At 47.8% G+C, this 17,919-nt stretch overlaps 1 protein-coding gene across 1 annotated transcript; it reads right to left on the bottom strand.

The window, feature by feature from the left end:
- Positions 1 to 459: 459 nt before the first annotated feature.
- On the bottom strand, positions 460 to 17,863 carry RELB (RELB proto-oncogene, NF-kB subunit). The gene is made up of 9 exons (XM_077336608.1): positions 17,625 to 17,863; positions 15,760 to 15,917; positions 12,510 to 12,601; positions 11,262 to 11,393; positions 9,156 to 9,260; positions 6,717 to 6,932; positions 5,532 to 5,600; positions 4,989 to 5,066; positions 460 to 2,985 (listed from the first exon to the last, which is right to left on the bottom strand). Exons 1-9 carry the CDS (start codon positions 17,715 to 17,717, stop codon positions 2,618 to 2,620), a joined length of 1,311 nt encoding a protein of 436 aa, XP_077192723.1. The 5' UTR covers positions 17,718 to 17,863; the 3' UTR covers positions 460 to 2,617.
- Positions 17,864 to 17,919: the final 56 nt, after the last annotated feature.

Here is a 17,919-nt window from a genome sequence, read left to right as displayed (position 1 = left end):
CTGCCCACTAGGCAAACGATTTATCCAAAGAAAGGCTGAGACATGTTTTTAATGTCAGATACCTCCCCAACCTCGGAGTGTGGCCATAGAAATGAGCAAGAGTGCAGTAGCGCCTTAAAATTGGCAACAAGGTATGAACTTTTGTGAAGATCTGAAGATGTAGAAGAGTGACTTGCAAAAGCTGCCACAAATTTTGTTAGTCAAGGTGCTTCTGGGCTCTTGTTCTTTTCTCTTGCAACAGCATGGTACTAAAAGGTGCCATGTTTATATTGGAACCCCCTGATGGCTGCACACAGCCCACCCACCAGAGACGCACTCTGTGCATTTTATAGAGGTAGCCTGCCGCACCTTAGAAAGAGAGTCACCAACACTCAACACCCTTTGACCCAGGATCTCTGCCCTTGAACTCAGAGGTGGGTTGTCGTGATCACAAAGGAAAGAAGATTAACTCTGGACACGTTCAGAGGTACTGCCAGCTTTATTTATTGTTTCACATCTTTCCAGGGGATGAACCTTGGCACTCAAAACAGGTTGTATGGCTGAAAGACAGTGAGAATCAATAAAAAATACTCTCTATGGAGGGGGAGGTGTACCCGGCTCACAGTCTGTCCAACATTAGCCATATTCCAAAATACAGGGAGCTTGATATTTCCAGGCCCTGAATGCTGAACGATTCCTCATCACGCTATAATCCTTTATTCGGTACAGAGGTCTTGTTTTTGCCTTGTGTTACTGCAAGCAGAGACGACCCGACAGCCGAAGATGAATAAACAAAGAAATTTCCAAGCTGGCGATGGCAAAAAGCTTTATTCAGAACTAATACCTAGGTATAAAGCCTCGTTTTCGTATTTTACTTCCTCAGTAAACTTATTTCTTAATTGTTTTTTTTTTCAGGGATACAAGATAGTTATAAGATAGTTATAACCTTTATGGACCTTTGATACTAATAGACCCCAATTATATGGCTTAAAATATAAAGTATAAGGTAAACAAAATATAAGAATTAGGTAGTGGATTGAAGACTTTGTTTGTATCCCTGAAAAAAAACCAATTGAGAAATAAGTTTACTGAGGAAGTAAAATACGAAAATGAGGTTTTATACCTAGGAACTCATTCTGAATAAAGCTTTTTGCCATCGCCAGCTTGTGTTAATGCAAAGCAAGAGAGAAATTGGTAAGTCCTGTTCAACAGAGAGTGCAATGTGCCCAAGAGCTGTGCCTTTTAAATCTCAGGGGGGGAATCGGTGGCAATGTCTAAGATTTGGCCTCTGGTAGAAATGTCCCGAAAGGAGAATCCTCACCAGATGCCTCGATTTAGAAGAGAAAGAAAAAGGGTGCAAGGCAATTCGCAGGCCTGTGATTGCAGCTACCAGCTACCTTTGGCGGCCCTGTAACTTCAGTCCGGTTTAAGACCACATAGGATGAGCAGCATATGAACAAACCCTGCACCCACAAGCACCTTGGGAGGATTCCTGCTGATCAGCAGGTTGACATTTCTGAGGCCTGAATAGTGCTTTCTGAAACAAAGCCCCCAGATGAGCACATTTCATTTGTGTACAAGATTTCTTTTCAGCTCCAATGCGTATCTCCTAAGGCCATGCAGTCCCTCTAGGGCCAAGGTAGCCAAACTGGGCTCTCCAGATATCTGTGGACTACAATTCCCATGATCCCCTGCCAGCATGGAAGGGGCTCATTAGAACTTGTAGTCCATGGACATCTGCAGAGCTGCAGTTTGGCCACCCCTGCTGTAGGGGAACAAAGTTTATAGTCCTTATAATAACCCCAAATAAAATTGTCTCATCTCTTTCTCTCCCCTACACTCATAATGCTTCCTGCTCTTTGGTTGTGCACACAACAACAACCTCCCCCACCCCCACAACATCAGATTCTCTCACAAGTACCCCCGAATAGTTTAAAAGTGGTAAAAACTGCCATGTCCTTATGGGGGGGGCATACAAAACGAGAGAGGAAAATTTGGCACTAGAGAACAAAAAAAGTTAATTGTGCATTAAATATTTCAATCCTTTTGAAAGGTCTCCAATGTGAAGACTTTGAAAGAGGCAATGGGCTGTCAAACTCAAAGAGGATGAGAAAAAGCCTAGCTGGGCAAGCAGCTTGCTAAGACCTCCGCAGAGTTCAAAGGCATAATAACTAAAGGAATGAAACTTCCCAGGGATGGGACTGGAGCAGAATGAGTTGGGGAGCACCAGGCCCCCATGTTTGCTCTTGCGAAGAGTTCAGGTGGAGAAATGCGAAACCTGTGGTGGAGATAGGGGCGATCTCTGTTCCTCCTGCAAGGTCAGCGTTTGGCCCAGACTGGCCCATTGTGCAGATGGGGAAAATCGAGGAAGACAGACCAGGAGACAATATGAGGGCTTGCCCTGGTCTGACCTTGCAGGTAACGCCTCTCGCCTCCCACTGAATGAGTAGTGCAATTTGTCCTTCTTATTTGTATTTTGCCTGTGTCCCCCTAGGGAAGGCCTCAAGAGTCCCGCCTGCAGACCACAGCCAAATTCTTCCCTTCAGATCCCCAGCAGGGAAGACAGCCTCGGTCTCTCTAGGGTTCAAAGTGGAGCGCTAGGCCCCTTCATGGAGAGGCTCGGGCGGGCCACCGTCCTTCACATGTTCAGTGCAGCATTTGCCGCCTTCAGTCGGGCCTCCATTTCCGCCAATGCTTCAGCCTCTTTGAACTGGCTGGGAAACAAGCTACTTCCCACCAAGCCTGCTGTGCCGTCTGGGTCGCTCTCCCTGGAGGGCGGGAGAGGAGCGGAGATGCTCGAGTGGAGAGCGAAAGAGTCTGAGAGGAACTCGGGGTCTGTCCCGTCTGGGAAGTCAGGAGTGCAGGACAGCAGGACGTCACTCAAGCTGGGGCTGGCATAAGAAGCAAAGTCAGGAAGCAGGCCGTAGTCCTCGAAGGGCTGGGGCAGTGTGATGTTCTCCAAGCTGGACAGGAAATTTCCATCTTCCAGGTGGGTCATGGGGCCAGCTGCAACCAGAACAATGGCATTACTACCTCTTGCTCTGCTGAGATCTCAAAGCCCGCTCTCCAAATAAGACAGCCCTCGCTGGTAAAGATTCCACCTCCAATTTTTTAACCCAGAATTCCTCTTGAACTCTAGAACAACTAATACGAGGGTCCCCAACATGGTGGCCAGGGGCACTGTAGCACCCACCAACACCTTTCTAGGTGTTCACCAAGCATTTTTAGAAAGTTGGCAGGGCCAGGAGGGGCTTTTACCCAACAAGGCTTCTGTTTGGCCACTGGAGATTTGATTAGCAGTACAGATTTTGAAAGACGTTACTTTAGCAGCAGTCGCAACCAAAACCCGTGGATCTTCTCTGTTCCTGAAGGTAAGCTGCAGTAGCCATTTTGTGATCGGCTCTACTTCCTGCCGCAGCCATTTTGTAGCTGAACCCACTAGAGGTTGTGTCAGAATTCCAAACACTCCTGCAGGATCAACCCTAACCCTGCCAGCCCTGCTGGAGGTGGTGGCAGCCTGGACGCTACAGTTTCCCAGAATGTTAGTTCTGGGCGACTTTAATGTCCATAGTGAACTGCCGTCCTCTAGAAACGGGCTGTCAACCATGGTGACACTAGGGCTCTCACAATTCGTTGTTGACCCCGCCCACCAAGCAGGCCACATCCTGAATGTAGATCTAGTTGTGGCAACTACCGTGTCATGGTCAGAGCACTATGCCCTGAAGACTCGGATAAGACTTCCATTCCCTCCTCAGTTGGACACCGAGCATATTTCAGCTCGCCCGCTGAGAATTATGGATCCAAATGCTCTGCAGGACCCGATGGCTCCTGGCACTTCTCTAAATGGACCAGTCAGTGACTGGCATGACAGAATGCTGGCCACCATCCCCAATGTCCTCTCCGCCCCCATCTCAAGTGGGACCCCTTGGTACGCCGAAGAGTTTCATGGCAAGAAATGGGAACTGAGACGACTAGAGCGAGTTTGGAGAAGTGAGAATGAAGAATTGAGAACATCTTATAGAATGCAGATGAAGGCCTATGAGATGGTGGTGAAGTCAGTGAAATGCAATTTTTACTCGGCTACCATCGCGTCTGCAACCTCATGCCCCGCAGAATTGTTCAGGATAATTCGATCTCTCACTGCCCTGGCGGAGGGGCACCAAAACAGTAGTCAATTGGACATCTGCTGTGAGGCATTTGCGAGGCATTTTCCAGACAAAATCTCGACACTTCGCCATGACCTCCCTCCAACCTTAGATACAGAAAGTGGACTAGAGGCCCCTTGGCCCTCTTTGGAGATAACGCTGAGTAATTCAGACGACTCACACTGACTGAAGTGGACAGGATGGCAACAGCAGCAAGGCCAACCACTTGCCCATTAGACCCTGGATGGTGTGCAGCTCTCAACGTCTCACTCCCCCAAGAACCTGGCCGTGATTCTGGAAGCTTTCAATCACAATGGAGGTCACAAAGGTAGCGCGGCTGGCGTTTTACCACCTCCGCCAAGCCAAACCACTAGTGCCCTACCTGTCTCTGGAACACCTAGCCACAGTGGTCCATGCGACGGTCACCTCTAGACTGGTCTTCTGCAACTCATGCTACAGAGGCCTGTCCTCAACTTTGATCCGGAAACTACAGCTGATCTAAAATGCAGCGGCCAGGATCCTCACAGCAACACTGTGGAGGTCCCACATTCGGCCCATCCTCCATCAACTGTAATGGCTACCAGTCGAATTCTAGATCAGGCTAAAAGTTCTGATAATTACCTTTAAGGCCATAGGCGGCCAGGGCCCCCTCCTCCCCCGCCCCCAGTGTCCTGCTTTAGGTCCACCACCATCTGGTCACCTTAGAAAAGGGATGCTTTGGAAGGTGGATCCTGTGGCATTGCACCCTGCTGAGGTCCCTGTCCTCCCCAGACCCCATTCCCAAATCGCCAGGAGTTTCCCAGACTGCATCTGGCAAATTGGCTACAATTGAGGCAGGCTTCAGCCTAGTCTTGCTTGACTGACCTGCTGATGGGCTCAAGCTGAAATGGTCCATGTAGCCAGGCTTCTTCTTCTTCCTCTTTGCTTCAATCCCGTGAGGATCTGGCGAGGCAAAAACCACAAGGAAACCTTCAGAGCCACAGAGTTCAGTAGGGCGCTGCTAGAGGGGGATGAGGGTTGCGTTCCAGGAGCTTACTGCAAAGCTGGAAGGACTCTGGAAATTAACCTGACGCGCTGATGCCACCTGGAAGTTGGGGGAAGAGGGAGCTGCTCCAGCTTTTGGGCAAAACTCTCTAGTAGAATATGCTTCTAATCATAGAGTTTTGCACCAAAACTAGAGTGTTACCCTCCCAATGTGCCCATGACACTTCCAGGTGACCTCAGCAAGCCAGGTAAATTCTCACAGTTCTTCCAGCTTGGGGTAAATGGCGGGGGGGGGGGCAAGATGTTGCAGGAAAGCAGGGGTTCCCTGGCTGGCCCCAGGAACCTGGCCCCCCTCGAGGACAGATGGATGGAACAAAAACTAACTCTAGAACTATTTTCTTGGGCAGGGCAACAGGCACCAACCTGGTCCAGAGAGCTCCTCCAAGACATCCGGCATGCCTTGTTTCCGCTTCTTGTTCACTCGGTATGTATCTGCAGAGAGAGGCAACCAGGCTTATCAGCACAAATCGCAAGCATGCGTGCCACCAAAATCCTGCACCCTTGGAGAACAGGAAATGCCAACCTCCAGGTGGTGAACTAACCATGGAGTTGGCCAGATGGTGGAAATTCAAGCGATCAAAAAACCATTTGAGGCAAAAACAAGTACATTTTAATTTGAAGTAAAAGGAACACAGCGGGCTGAGATAGCTCTTTACACAGAAGACTATTTCCAAAATATTAAGACAAAAATCAAATCTGGCTAAGATGGTTCTTTTAAGAAAAAGAACAATTATAAAATATGCAATCGATAATTAAAAAATCTAAGAAAAAACGTTTCGTAGTCTTAAAATATGCAATTCTTTGTGTTAAATTTCAAAACTGTTGGACAAAATGTAGAAAAAATGTGCAAGAAAGTGGTTTTCATTCATAGATTACAAACATCAGCACCTGCTGGCTTCGCCACTAACAACAGCGCATTCCTTGCCGTGAGGAGGGGGCGAGCTAGCCCATTGCAGAGGCACGACGATGGGTCATCGGTTTCGTTTGTGTCTCCTGGTCCCTTGTGAGTCGGATCAGCAACTTTGTAGTTGGCAGTCGAACAGAAAGTGACCACATGCCTCTAATTCTCTCCGTTAAGATAGGTTTGATGGACTCCTATTCAAAGGTAGACTCTGTAACTCTAGACTATCCCCTGAATTTTAGAAAATTAACTTGGGCTCCAATCTTGATCCCTCAGATTGAGCAAGTGATAAATTCCCCCCCCAAATGCAAGATTTGAGACATAAGCTCCTTACAGCAGGCTCCATTAACTCTATTTTGCAATTCTTTGAACGTTTATGCACTGGGAACTTCACTGCCCCAGCTCTCATGCAGGAGCACAGATCGGGGGTGGATGAGGCACACTGGGCCAAATGCTCCCCCGTGTGAGTGCAGTAAGAGGTGGGGCAACCTGCTTGCTTGCCCCGCCCGCTCATTTGCCCCGCCCACTCACTTGCCCTCACTTGCTATTTATTCTTTAGGCAGCAAGTGCTGTGCATCACGGTTGCATATTTAAACCCTGCCAGCCAATGGGACCATTGGGTTGGGTGACGAGGGGGCAGGATTTACCATTGTCCTTTGGCAAGTACAGGAAATTGACGGAGTCGCTGGAAACACTGTCCGTCAGACGCCGCAGGGACACCTCCACTTCCACCGGTTCCATGATGTCGAGGTGCTGGTAGGGCGGGGTCTTGAAGACAATGGCAACCTGGCGGTGAACATCAGCCTGGGAAAAATCAGCCTTGGCTTCCCAGGAGTCCTTCTGGAAGACTACGGAGATATCTTCTGCATGGGCAAAAGAGAAACGGGGTTCAGGAGAGTTGCGCACTCCGGCACGCTTTGGCGGGCCCTGAGGCCCGAGGCGGCCAGCGCCGTGGTATAGAGGGGAGGGGGCGCAGTGCCCTCTGTGCCGCTGCGTTGGCCACCTCGGACTTTGCTGCTTGCTGGAGCATGCAACCCTGGCGTGGAGCATACGTTTGGCCAGCAAGGAAGTCTGTAGCATGGAGGGAAATGCAAGGGTGGCCATTTTTGTCAGCTGATGAGCAGCACAAGCAAAGATACCCAGAACAGGTAAAATAAAGTTTCCAGGCAGACTGCATAGTGGAACCTGTTACTATTCATTCAAATGGCATTTTGTACGGATTAGCCCTCAACTGTGACCCCAGGAGGTAAGGAGAGTCCAATCCAGAGACAGAAGCAGGGCTAAGCAGGATTGCCGTGTGCCCACTAACTGTGGCCCTTTCTCATCCCCATCCTCAGCCATTTCAGATGAAGTAGAAAAAAGAGTGGAAAAGATGCTGTCACTTTTGATGCTCCAGGAATTTCCCCAATTTTTGTGGTAATGACCCGAGAGTAGTTGGGATGACGAAAATGTCACAGCCTCCAAAACTCCACCCAGAAGTGATGTCACTGAAAAGACTGAAGTAGTTGCTAGAGCATCATCCGGTTAAAAAAGAAGAGCTGGTTCTTATATGCCGCTTTTCTCTACACCAGGGGTAGTCAAACTGCGGCCCTCCAGATGTCCATGGACTACAATTCCCAGGAGCCCCCTGCCAGCATTCGCTGGCAGGGGGCTCCTGGGAATTGTAGTCCATGGACATCTGGAGGGCCGCAGTTTGACTACCCCTGCTCTACACTATCAGGGCTGTGACGAACCCAAGGGAACTCAGCTGGCTTGTGGAGGAGTGGGAGATCAAACCCAGCTCGCCAAATTAAAAGCTGCCGCTTTCAACCACTTTCACCATGCTGAGATACCTAGACTGTCATCCAGCAGTTGGGTCCCATCTTTCAAAACTCCACCCGGTACGGATGTCACATTCTCTATGTTCCTGTCATGTCCCCATGTCAATCAAAGGTGTTTGTCTGGGGCTGGTGGTGGGTTCCTCCTTTTCACCCCTCCCCTTCTTTCCTGCTTAGGCTTTACTTTGCTGCAAAAGGTGAGCAGTATCGCTGTGTTCCCCTTTGACCTGTTAAACAACCCTTGTAGCAGCTAGATGTAGAAAGGCATCTGGGAAGATAGTGGCTGTCAACAGTATTCGCACCTCTGAGTTCAAACACTGTCTCTGGAGAACCTGGTTTCCTGCCTGATCATCGGGGCAGGAGCGTAACCCTGTAGATAGCCCTGTGGGTCTTTTGTTCAAATTATCTTCATCAATTTCCTTGCTGTGATGAACCTGCTATAGGGGTCATGGAGCGGCAGCGGTTAAGAACTGCTGTGATAAACCAACTTGGATTCATTCAAATGAGTAGCCGTGTTGGTCTGAAGTAGCACAATAGAATCAGACTCCAGCAGCACCTTTAAGACCAACTAAGATTTATTCAGGGAGTGAGCTTTCGAGGGCAAGCACTCTTCTTTAGACTATGAACTGACCATCATAACAGTAGGAATATATAAGCAAAAGTGAATCCTGTTGCATTAGTAAACTGTGTCACAGCATCTCAACGCAGCCACATGATGACTCCCTGCCAAACCAGCCAATCATGTCTTTGTGAACTTCAAATGGGTTCGAAAGGTCTGATTGCTGGTTTGGCAGGGAGTTATCAAGTGGCTGCGTTGAGATGCTGTGACACAGTTTACTCATGTAACAGGATTAACTTTTGCTTATATATTCCTACTGTTATGATGGTCAGTTCATAGTCTGACGAAGAGAGCTTGCACTCGAAAGCTCACGCCTTGAATAAATCTTTGTTCAACTTGGATCAAGTGCCTTATTGCTCGTGGACTTCGCTCTGTTGGGTAAACTTCTGGGTGAGCATTCTGTGGGTCACGACAGCTCCTTATCATAGAGAAACAGCATAAATAAGGTGGCCAACTCCAACCTGACAAAATCCCAAGAGATTTGGGGTCTGTGTCCATAGAGGGGGAGATCTGACCAAGTTCCTTCTCTCCACAGCCATTCTGACAGGACCCACAGAGATCACCTTGGAGGCTAACTTTAACCCCATCCTCACACAATGTTTACCCTTCTAAGACTAACAATAGGCAAACAGGTAGGGTACATGGCTTACCTTTCTGGACTTTGTCGCACAGCAAATAGAGTTCCTCTCCACCTGCACAGGATCCGTACTCCTTATTCATCCGGTAGATTTTCAGCTCTGACGTGTTTGTGGATTCTGCACACACCAATGTACATGGTGTCAAAAACTGGCTGTGTTTGAGCCATAATAGATTCTTCTTCATCCTTTTATTTCTCTCTCACTCACTCACACATGGACACCAAATACCCCTCTCTGGAGCAGTTAAGATGTTCCACCAACAAAGGTGAAATGGTTACCTGTTTTAGAGAGGGGTTTTCATCTGTGATGGCCTGAATGCTGGAACTTTTTCCCCACAGAACTGTGCCTGGCAACCCACCCCTTACTGTAGGCAGCTTAACCAACTGGCTAATTTAAACAGAGAAAGCAGGAAGAATAATCCAGTTACAGGGTACAGATGGGGAAAAAGGGACCTCCTCCAGAGGAAATCATGATTCTCTGCTCAGGGCACATCTACACTACAACCAGGGTTTTAGCTTGCATGGTGTTCCCCTCCAAAGAAGTTAGAAAATTAACATTCAAGCAGAACAGAGTTCTTCAACATGGCGCCCATGGACACCATGGTGCCCACTTCCCCTGGTGTCTAGTGAGCTTTTCAGAAAGTTGGTGGGGTTGTGTAAGTCCTGGAGCCCTGCGTGGCCTTTACAATACTGACAACTGACAATGCACACTGAAGAAAAATATCTGAAGTGCAGATAAAACTATTGATATGTTGCTACCTCCTGCCAAATTAACTCAGCGTGGTGATGGGTGAAGTCCATGTGTTTTAAAATCGCCAGCATTCGGGTGCTTCCACACATGCTAAATAATGCACTTCCAATCCACTTCTGACACATTTTGCAAATGGATTTTACAGTGCAAGACGGCAACACCGGCTTGCAAACAGAGTGGACAGAAACTGAATAATTTAGCACACGGGGATGCGCCCTTTGGTCTCAGTCTCTAAAAAAGCCTGGTTTTGTTGTCCCAAAGATTTAAACTGAGGTGAGAGTGTTCCAGCGGTGAGCCCCAAAACTCATTGCCAACATCAGGACTCACCACGGGTGGCGGTGGTGGGGAACACACCTAAGCCTGTACAGAGTTCCTTTCCTTCACTACCAACCTGATTCTGGCTCACATTGTATATCAGCATTCCTTGGGTACCTTTTTGGCCACCGTCCAGCAAGAACACTGGATCTGGTAGATCCCTAGAATCCCACCGTCCAGCTTTGCTGGGTTTTGCCTTTGGTTTCTCCCATTATATTTCTCTCCTGCAGACTTTCTCAGCAGGGGTTTCATGAAACCCTGGGGTTCTTGATGGCTCCAGAAGTGATTCCTCGATGGGTGAATGTTAATTAATTCGACTGGAGTCCGGAGAGGAAAATACTCTCATTTCAACTTAACTGCGTTGGGGGGGGGAGGGGGGGCACGGAGCAAGATCTCACATCTCATGGGATTCAGATTCAGAGTACCTTTATTGGCATAAAATAAAACGAAAATTTCAAACAGTTCCAGATGTAAAATCCATTGTAAAAAGATTTTCATTTAAAATTGCCAGCAAAAACTTTGCTACTTTTATAATAGTTGCTGTCCCTCACATTTAGTATCATTTTAATCCAATTTTTCTCATTAACACAGCTGAATTTCAATTTCTTCAGATAATTAGCTAAGGGGCGACAATATACTTCAGACTTAGGACACACCAGAAGTATATGGTACAATGTGTCATGGACACTACATCCATGTAAACAGTATCGCTCCTGAGGAGGGATCTCGTGGGAGTGTCTGGTGATGTCACTTCTGAGGGCGTGCCAGGGAGGTGTGGCTTGCTGATATCACTTCTGATATTTCTCAAAGCCTAGAGCAGGGGTAGTCAAACTGTGGCCCTCCAGAGGTCCATGGACTACAATTCCCAGAAGCCCCTGCCAGCATTCGCTGGCAGGGGCTTCTGGGAATTGTAGTCCATGGACATCTGGAGGGCCGCAGTTTGACTACCCCTGGCCTAGAGAATGTTTCACGGGTTTTTCAGTGCAAAACAGTTGAGAAAGGCTACTCTGCCACCACTGACTTTCCCTCCCCGAAATTCCCCTGGACACTCACTCTTGTCAAAGATGGGCTCCGACAGGACGGGGCTGAGTCGCTGCATCTCTCCCATGGCATCTCGGTAGGAAGCCTGGAAGCAGATCCGGACCACGTTCATGTCCACCTCTTGGTGATTCTTCAAAGAGCCGGCTGTGCAGAGAGAGGAACCGTTGTCAAACCGGGCACAACAGAGCAGAGGCAAACTTGTGCAGCCAAGCAAGCCTTCCTTCCCAGAACACTGGCATTGAAGTGGCTGAAAAAATTGTGGGGAGGGGGCCTGGGAGGGCAAAGTCCAGGAAAAGGAGGAGGGAATTCAGCAAGGCTGTGTGGCCATAAAATCTAGCTTCCCTAGCCACTGTTTTCTCCAAGGGAATCAATCTCTGAAACCTACTTTTTAAAGAGAGCTCTTCTGGGCAGGTAGGGCTGCAGGAGACAGGGCCTAGAAACAGGGATCCACACAGATGACTCCCAATCACGCCTTCCCCAAACCCAGACTGTTTCTGCACTAGCAATATTCTTCTGCTTTGCATTTTTAATGGGTCGACTTTTTTGTCCGTTTCTGCACTAAAATTTGCTTCTTCAGCTGCAGTCCTGAATGGCCCCCTCATTTGCGCCACAGCAAAGGAATCCCCAGAAAACCAGATTTCATCTTTTCAAGCGGGGTCTAACGGGGTCTCATTCGGGGCTGCCCGATGCGGAAATGCGTGCAATCGGGTTTTCCCCCATGCCCAGCATTTTGAGTCATTTGGGCACAACCCTTTCCTCACTGCCATCTTCCTTCCCCCTCCCATTCTGAATTTTTTTTAAAGGTGGGGTTATCACGTTACAATGCTGTTTCTACGTTTTTTTAAAAAACTGTCTAGCTGTCTTGCACAGCAGGGCTATAACGTTATAGGGTTGTGCGATTCGGCAGCCGAAGCGGCTGTTCCCGCCTGTAGCAGCCAGGGTTTTTTTTAATGACATTCAGGGCACTGGGGAGAGGGAGGAAGTCAAGGGCGCAGAATGGTGGCATTAAAAACACCTTTTTTGAAAGGGGGAAGGGAGCAAAGCATGATGGGAGGCTGCCTCTGTTGGACTCAGTGCAGAAAGCAGGTCACGACTTTCAGTCTAAGAAATAAGGGTAGGAAAGGCCAGGAGCAGAACGGCAAGAGTCGACTCGCAGCATCCAAAGGAAATCTAAAGCGGGGCTAAAACAAGGTATATCTAATGTGGAAACGGTCCCAGGCCTCTCAAGGCTGGCCATGGCACTTAGTAGGCCATCCTCACCTTTAAAAGGGTCAATCCCAAGATGCAGTTTCCTCTCAATGGATTCCTCGATATCCTTCTTCTTGACGCACTGGATCCCAAGGTTGTTAAAACTGCCAAGCAATCAGAGAGGGTGGAAGCATGCGAGAAAGCCAGGGAAACCACATCAGAATCAGTGGGGCAAAAAGGAAGAGAAGGGAGGAATTGCTTCGCTCCATTCCCACTCCCCCTGATGCCCCACTTTGGAACAGAGGGTAGGCCCATTCTTATTGAGAAGAGAATGACTTTGTAAAGGGAGAGGAGATAGTCCTAACAGTCTAACCGACTAACATCCTTACAGAGGCGATGTGGGAGGAAGTGCATTCAAAGGGGCAGGAAATCTCCAACGGAACCAACTGAGACACAGGAGGAGATCATTTGAAAAACGGATGGAAGTTCCTAATCTGAATAGGCTAACTACAGATCTCCTTCAATGTCCATATGCTGTTGAATCATGTACACTACAGATCTTGCATATTCTAACAAGTTCAACCAGGGCAGTTTTATCCTGTGGACAGATGGAGCCCTTAACTAGGGCCCATCACTGCCAAGGGGGACCACCATTTGCAAGAAAGCTACTGCTCCCTGTCCAGCATGCGAGGAAAGTTGGATGAATTTGATAGATCTGTGTAACCCACAATTGCATTTGTGAATAGGCAGGTTTATCTCTTTGGCACAAGAAACATTGACCCCACCCCATTTGGGACAGATCATGACCCCTGAACTCCTTCCTCTGTACATTCGATTGTATACAAATATAACAGCAACAATACTCATAGAAACTCCTTTGGCAGCTGCACTGGCTCCCTGTTGAATTCCAGATCAAGTTTAAGGTATCAGGATAAAAAAAAAAGCTGGACTTCTGTTCAGCTCTTAAGCCATGCCGAGGGTCAGGAGCTTCTGCACCTGGCTGACCTGAGCAGATACGCAAATCTGCTCACCGGTCGCCCCAGGAACCGGGAACGGCATCCTGAGGGTCCTACAGATCCGTGGGGAGATAGGAGGACCGAACTCCCCGGATTAATAGCGGCCTGTGCTCAAGGTCACGATGGCATCTTTGTCGCAAACAACTTTACAAGCTTGAAACGACCAGCTGACCTTACATTCTTCCCAGACCATCATTTACCAGATCGACAGGAGCAGAAGCTGACAGAAGCTGGAATCTGCAACAGTAAGAATTGAAAGCTTTCTGGCTTTTCTCTTTCTTCTCCCACAAGCTCTTTCCTCCCCCCCCCCTCAACCAATTCACAAGCGAATTCCTTCTTTCGCCGAGTGAGAGACTCCCAGCTAATTATACCCATTAACCAAACAAAGAGAGTGCTTTGAAGATTTATTGGTGAAAGTTCAGTGGGGGAATTTGACTTGATACGGAGATCGACAAACTGATAATTTGGGATCGCTCGTGCTCCCGTGAGACCTCACGAGACTTTCTGTTTATAGTTTGTGACTGCCTAGAACTATGGAAGAATTAACTAAGGCACAGCTTTTCCATTTGTTATGCAAAGGAAACTCAAAGATACTGAAAGCAGTCAATAAGCTGGAAAAAGAAATTCGTGGGACTAAGGGGGAGCTTTTGGATGGAGCCCATGGTCCGGAGAGACCAGCTGATGATGTAGCTCAGCTAACAATAAATCAAGTGAAACTTCAATGTCTGGAAGTTAATCAACTGGAGGGAGAGAGTGCCAGAGATGTAAAAACCCAAAGTACCTTTGAAGAACCTGGGAAAACAGATTCAAGGAAGGAAAGTACCGAAAACCTGGAAGTCTATTCAGAGCAGGAAATGATTTGGATCAGCAAAATAAAAAGAGTCTATTCAAAAGCGACAGCAACTAGGAAGCTATCAGGAGATATTCCTGTGCGACCAGAGGAAGAGATCCAGATTGACAAAGGATTCAGAGCCTCCTCAAAGGCGACTACAAGCAAGAATCAAGTAAGAGATTTCTTTGGCCCTGACAGAAGGACAATCAGAAACACTCTACTATGGAAAAAAACACAATTTCATTTTCTGCGACCACCTGAAAGATGAGCTGAACAATGGAGTATTCTCCTGGCTTTCTGTGGGAAAAATAGCAGCAGTAACTTTTAGGACAGGTCCAATATATGAAGGGAACTGACTTTATATCATCTAAGACAATAATAGAATATATCCTTATAATAGATTATACCCTCCTATGTATCAACAACTACTTTGTTAAGAAAGATGGTAATAACTCCTAGATCAGGATTAATATGCGATGGGAATTGAATATGTATGTCAATATGTATGCTAAAAGAGGATGACAAACCATATTTCATAGGCATTAACAAGACGGCAGTAGTAATTCTTGGGTCAGGGCCAATTTATGAAGGAGACTGACCTAATATCATTTAAGATAATAACAGAATGTATTCTTATAACAGATCATACTCTCATATGTATTAACAATCACTTGGCTAAGAAAAATGGTAAAAACTTCTAGATTAGGAATAATAGGTGATGGGAACTAAATATCTATGTTAAAAGAGATGGCAAACCATATCAACTGGTCGCTTTTTCTTCACAATTTCTCTGTAAATGCTTTATATAATAATAAACAATAAAATTATTTTTTAAAAAAAGTTTAATGTATCAGTTCTTACCTTTAAGGCCATTCGTGGTCTGGCCCGGTGTACCTAAGGGACCACCTCTCTGCCTATATTCCCTGTATCGCATTACACTTGGACAATACCAACCAGCCAGAGGTCCCTGGCCCCAGGGAAGTGTCTCTGGTCCCTACCTGGTGGAAGGAGCTCCTGGAAGAGATCTTGGCCCTGTAGGAACTGGCGAAGTTCCGCAGGGCCCGCAAGACGGAGCTCTTCTGCCAGGCTTTTGGTGGGGCCAATGACAACAACATCAAATCGCCTCCCCCCCCCAACAGAAAACTTCCACTGAAAACTGCAATTATGTTTCTATGACAATTACAACACAGCTGAACAGAACTTGAATGGGAGATGACATTTTCAAAGGTTTTTAATGTTTAAATGTTTATGTTTCGATGGTAGTTGTATGGTCCTGGAGGCAATCGAAGTATTTGGTCGTGAGCAGAACGTGAGCAGTCGAATGTGCCTTTTGTGCAGCAGCCACAGCTTAGGGTTGGGTGTTTCAGCCACAGCGCTGGCTGCTTCAGGCGCGAACGGCCGCTCTGGACGCCGAAGCGGCCAGCCCTAACAGCGACGTTCCCTTGACACAGCATGCAAGAAACCCGCTGCTCACCTGTGCTTGGGGTTAGTCCGGGGCTTCAGCGTCACCTCACACAGTCCATCATGGCAGTCCTTCCCCACCAGGCTGTGGGGGTGGATCCGGTGGGGCTGGTCTTTCCATACCAAGCATGCCGTCACCTTCACCTCCGGATTCCCCTCGAAGTTCTGCAGCTGGAGGGGGGGAAAGCCAAAACAATCACATTCCTCAGAAGTCTGGAGAACTCAAGGCAGGCCAAAAAGGCACACACGGGTACTCCCCAACCCTGGCCTCCCTAAGCGGGTTTCCCCAGTCAAACGGACCATACACTTCCCCATAAAGCGGAATTTTTAATTTTTTAAAATTCATTTATTACATTTTTGATACTGCCCTCCTTTGCCACTCGGGGCTGTTCACAGCGTAGGTCAACATACATGTTCCAGTATAATCTGAGGAACAATACACTCTAAAAATAAATTCAGTACATTGCATCAACTTTACTGAACATTGACATCATTCCTCATTTAATGTATAACTGGGGGTCCCAGTAGATGTTATCACCCATCAGCCCCACCAAAACCTTGGTGGAAGAGCTCCGTTTGACAGGCCCTGTGGCATTGTGCTACCTCTGGCAGCTGCCTTATAATTACATTTTATTTCTAACCCCCCCCCCTTCCCAGAAGGCTCAGGGTGGGTAACAGCATATATAAAAACACTGATAAAACATTCTGCATACAATAAGTATTACAATTAGCTTCTAATTTCTCAGTGGGGCAGGTACCAATTCCAAGCCCTCGGGAAGGGTGGTGTATTAAACTTAATAAATAAATAAGTATGGCAAAGATTTTGCTGATGTTTTGGGCAGAGAGGCCAGAATTTCAGTGTTTTACATGTTCATTTGTCAACAGTTCACCTGAAGCACTTGAAATGTTTGTGCGCGTTCCGTTACATCACACCAGCCCAGTCAATAGCCAGAGAGGCGGCCTTAGGGTCAGGCACTTTGGCACCTGAAACAGCCATTTGCTCCTGACGCAGCCAGCGCTGTACCGCGGCGGGAGCAAACGGCTGCTTTGGGCGCCCAAGTATTTGTAAAGAGAGCATTACATGTCAATCTTTGCGTTCTCTCGCTCTCTCTCTCTCCCCCCATCCCCAATCTTGATAGATGGGCCTCATTTCATAGAATCATAGATCACAGAATCATAGAGTTGGAAGGGACCTCATGGGTCATCTAGTCCAACCCCCTGCTCAATGCAGGACACTCACAACCCTAACACTCATCTACTGTAACCTGCCACCCCCTTGACCCTTCACAGAATCAGCCTCTACATCAGATGGCTATCCGGCCTCTGTTTAAAAATGTCCAAAGATGGAGAACCGACCACCTCCCGAGGAAGCCTGTTACACTGAGAAACCATTCCAACTGTCAGGAACCTCTTCCGGATGTTTAGACGGAATTTCTTTTAAATTAATTTCATCCCATTCACTCTGGTCTGTCCCTCTGGGGCAAGAGAGAACAACTCTGCTCCATCCTCCATATGGCTCCCTTTTAAATACTTGAAGGTGGTTATCAGATCCCCTCTCAGTCGTCTCCTCTCCAGGCTAAACAGACCAAGCTCCCCCAACTTTTCTTTATATGTCTTGGTCTCCAAACCCCTCACCATCTTTGTTGCCCTCCTCTGGACACGCTCCAGTTTCTCTACATCCCTCCTCAACTGGGGTGCCCAAAACTGAACACAGCACTCCAAGTGAGGCCAAACCAGAGCAGAGTAAAGTGGTACCATCACCTCCCGTGATCTGGACACGATACTCCGTTTGATACAGCCCCAAATCCCATTTTTCTGTTCTAAACCTCGCCCCTAATGGTGGGCAGAGCTTACCTCCCGAGAGGCCTACACCCTCACCTCAATGGCCGGCAACGTTTTGTTGGTCTCGGTGCTGTATTCACCCAAGATGCTTCCCGCAGACCTGCCTTCGCACTGGTACCGAAAGCGCATCCCGCGCTGTTTAGGCTGCTCTGTGATCACAAGCCTTGGAGGTGACCGGACAACCTCCTCCAGCACAGCACAAGGCGGAGAGGGCCAGGAAACCTCCTCCGAGTGCCTGCTGCTAAGAAGCAAGGGGAGAGAGGCCGTCCCCCTGGGAACCAGCTGCGGCCCCAGCGTCAAGTGATTGAGGTTCTGAGATAGCTTGGAGGCC

The sequence above is a fragment of the Paroedura picta genome, chromosome 5 (genome assembly GCF_049243985.1).
Source record: "Paroedura picta isolate Pp20150507F chromosome 5, Ppicta_v3.0, whole genome shotgun sequence".
NCBI lineage: Eukaryota > Metazoa > Chordata > Lepidosauria > Squamata > Gekkonidae > Paroedura > Paroedura picta.
Note: the sequence above shows the minus strand (reverse complement) of the source record. Positions and strands in the feature narration are given on the sequence as shown.

What these genes read in the sequence shown, in the direction of transcription:
- RELB (XM_077336608.1), bottom strand. Translation starts at nt 17,717, where the DNA reads ATGCGCTTTCGGTACCAGTGCGAAGGCAGGTCTGCGGGAAGCATCTTG. An exon ending in TGGGATTGACCCTTTTAAAG is followed by an intron (nt 11,394 to 12,509) that starts GTGAGGATGGCC and finishes CTCTCTGCACAG; the next exon opens with CCGGCTCTTTGAAGAATCAC. An exon ending in GTACTTGCCAAAGGACAATG is followed by an intron (nt 5,601 to 6,716) that starts GTAAATCCTGCC and finishes CTCTCTCTGCAG; the next exon opens with ATACATACCGAGTGAACAAG.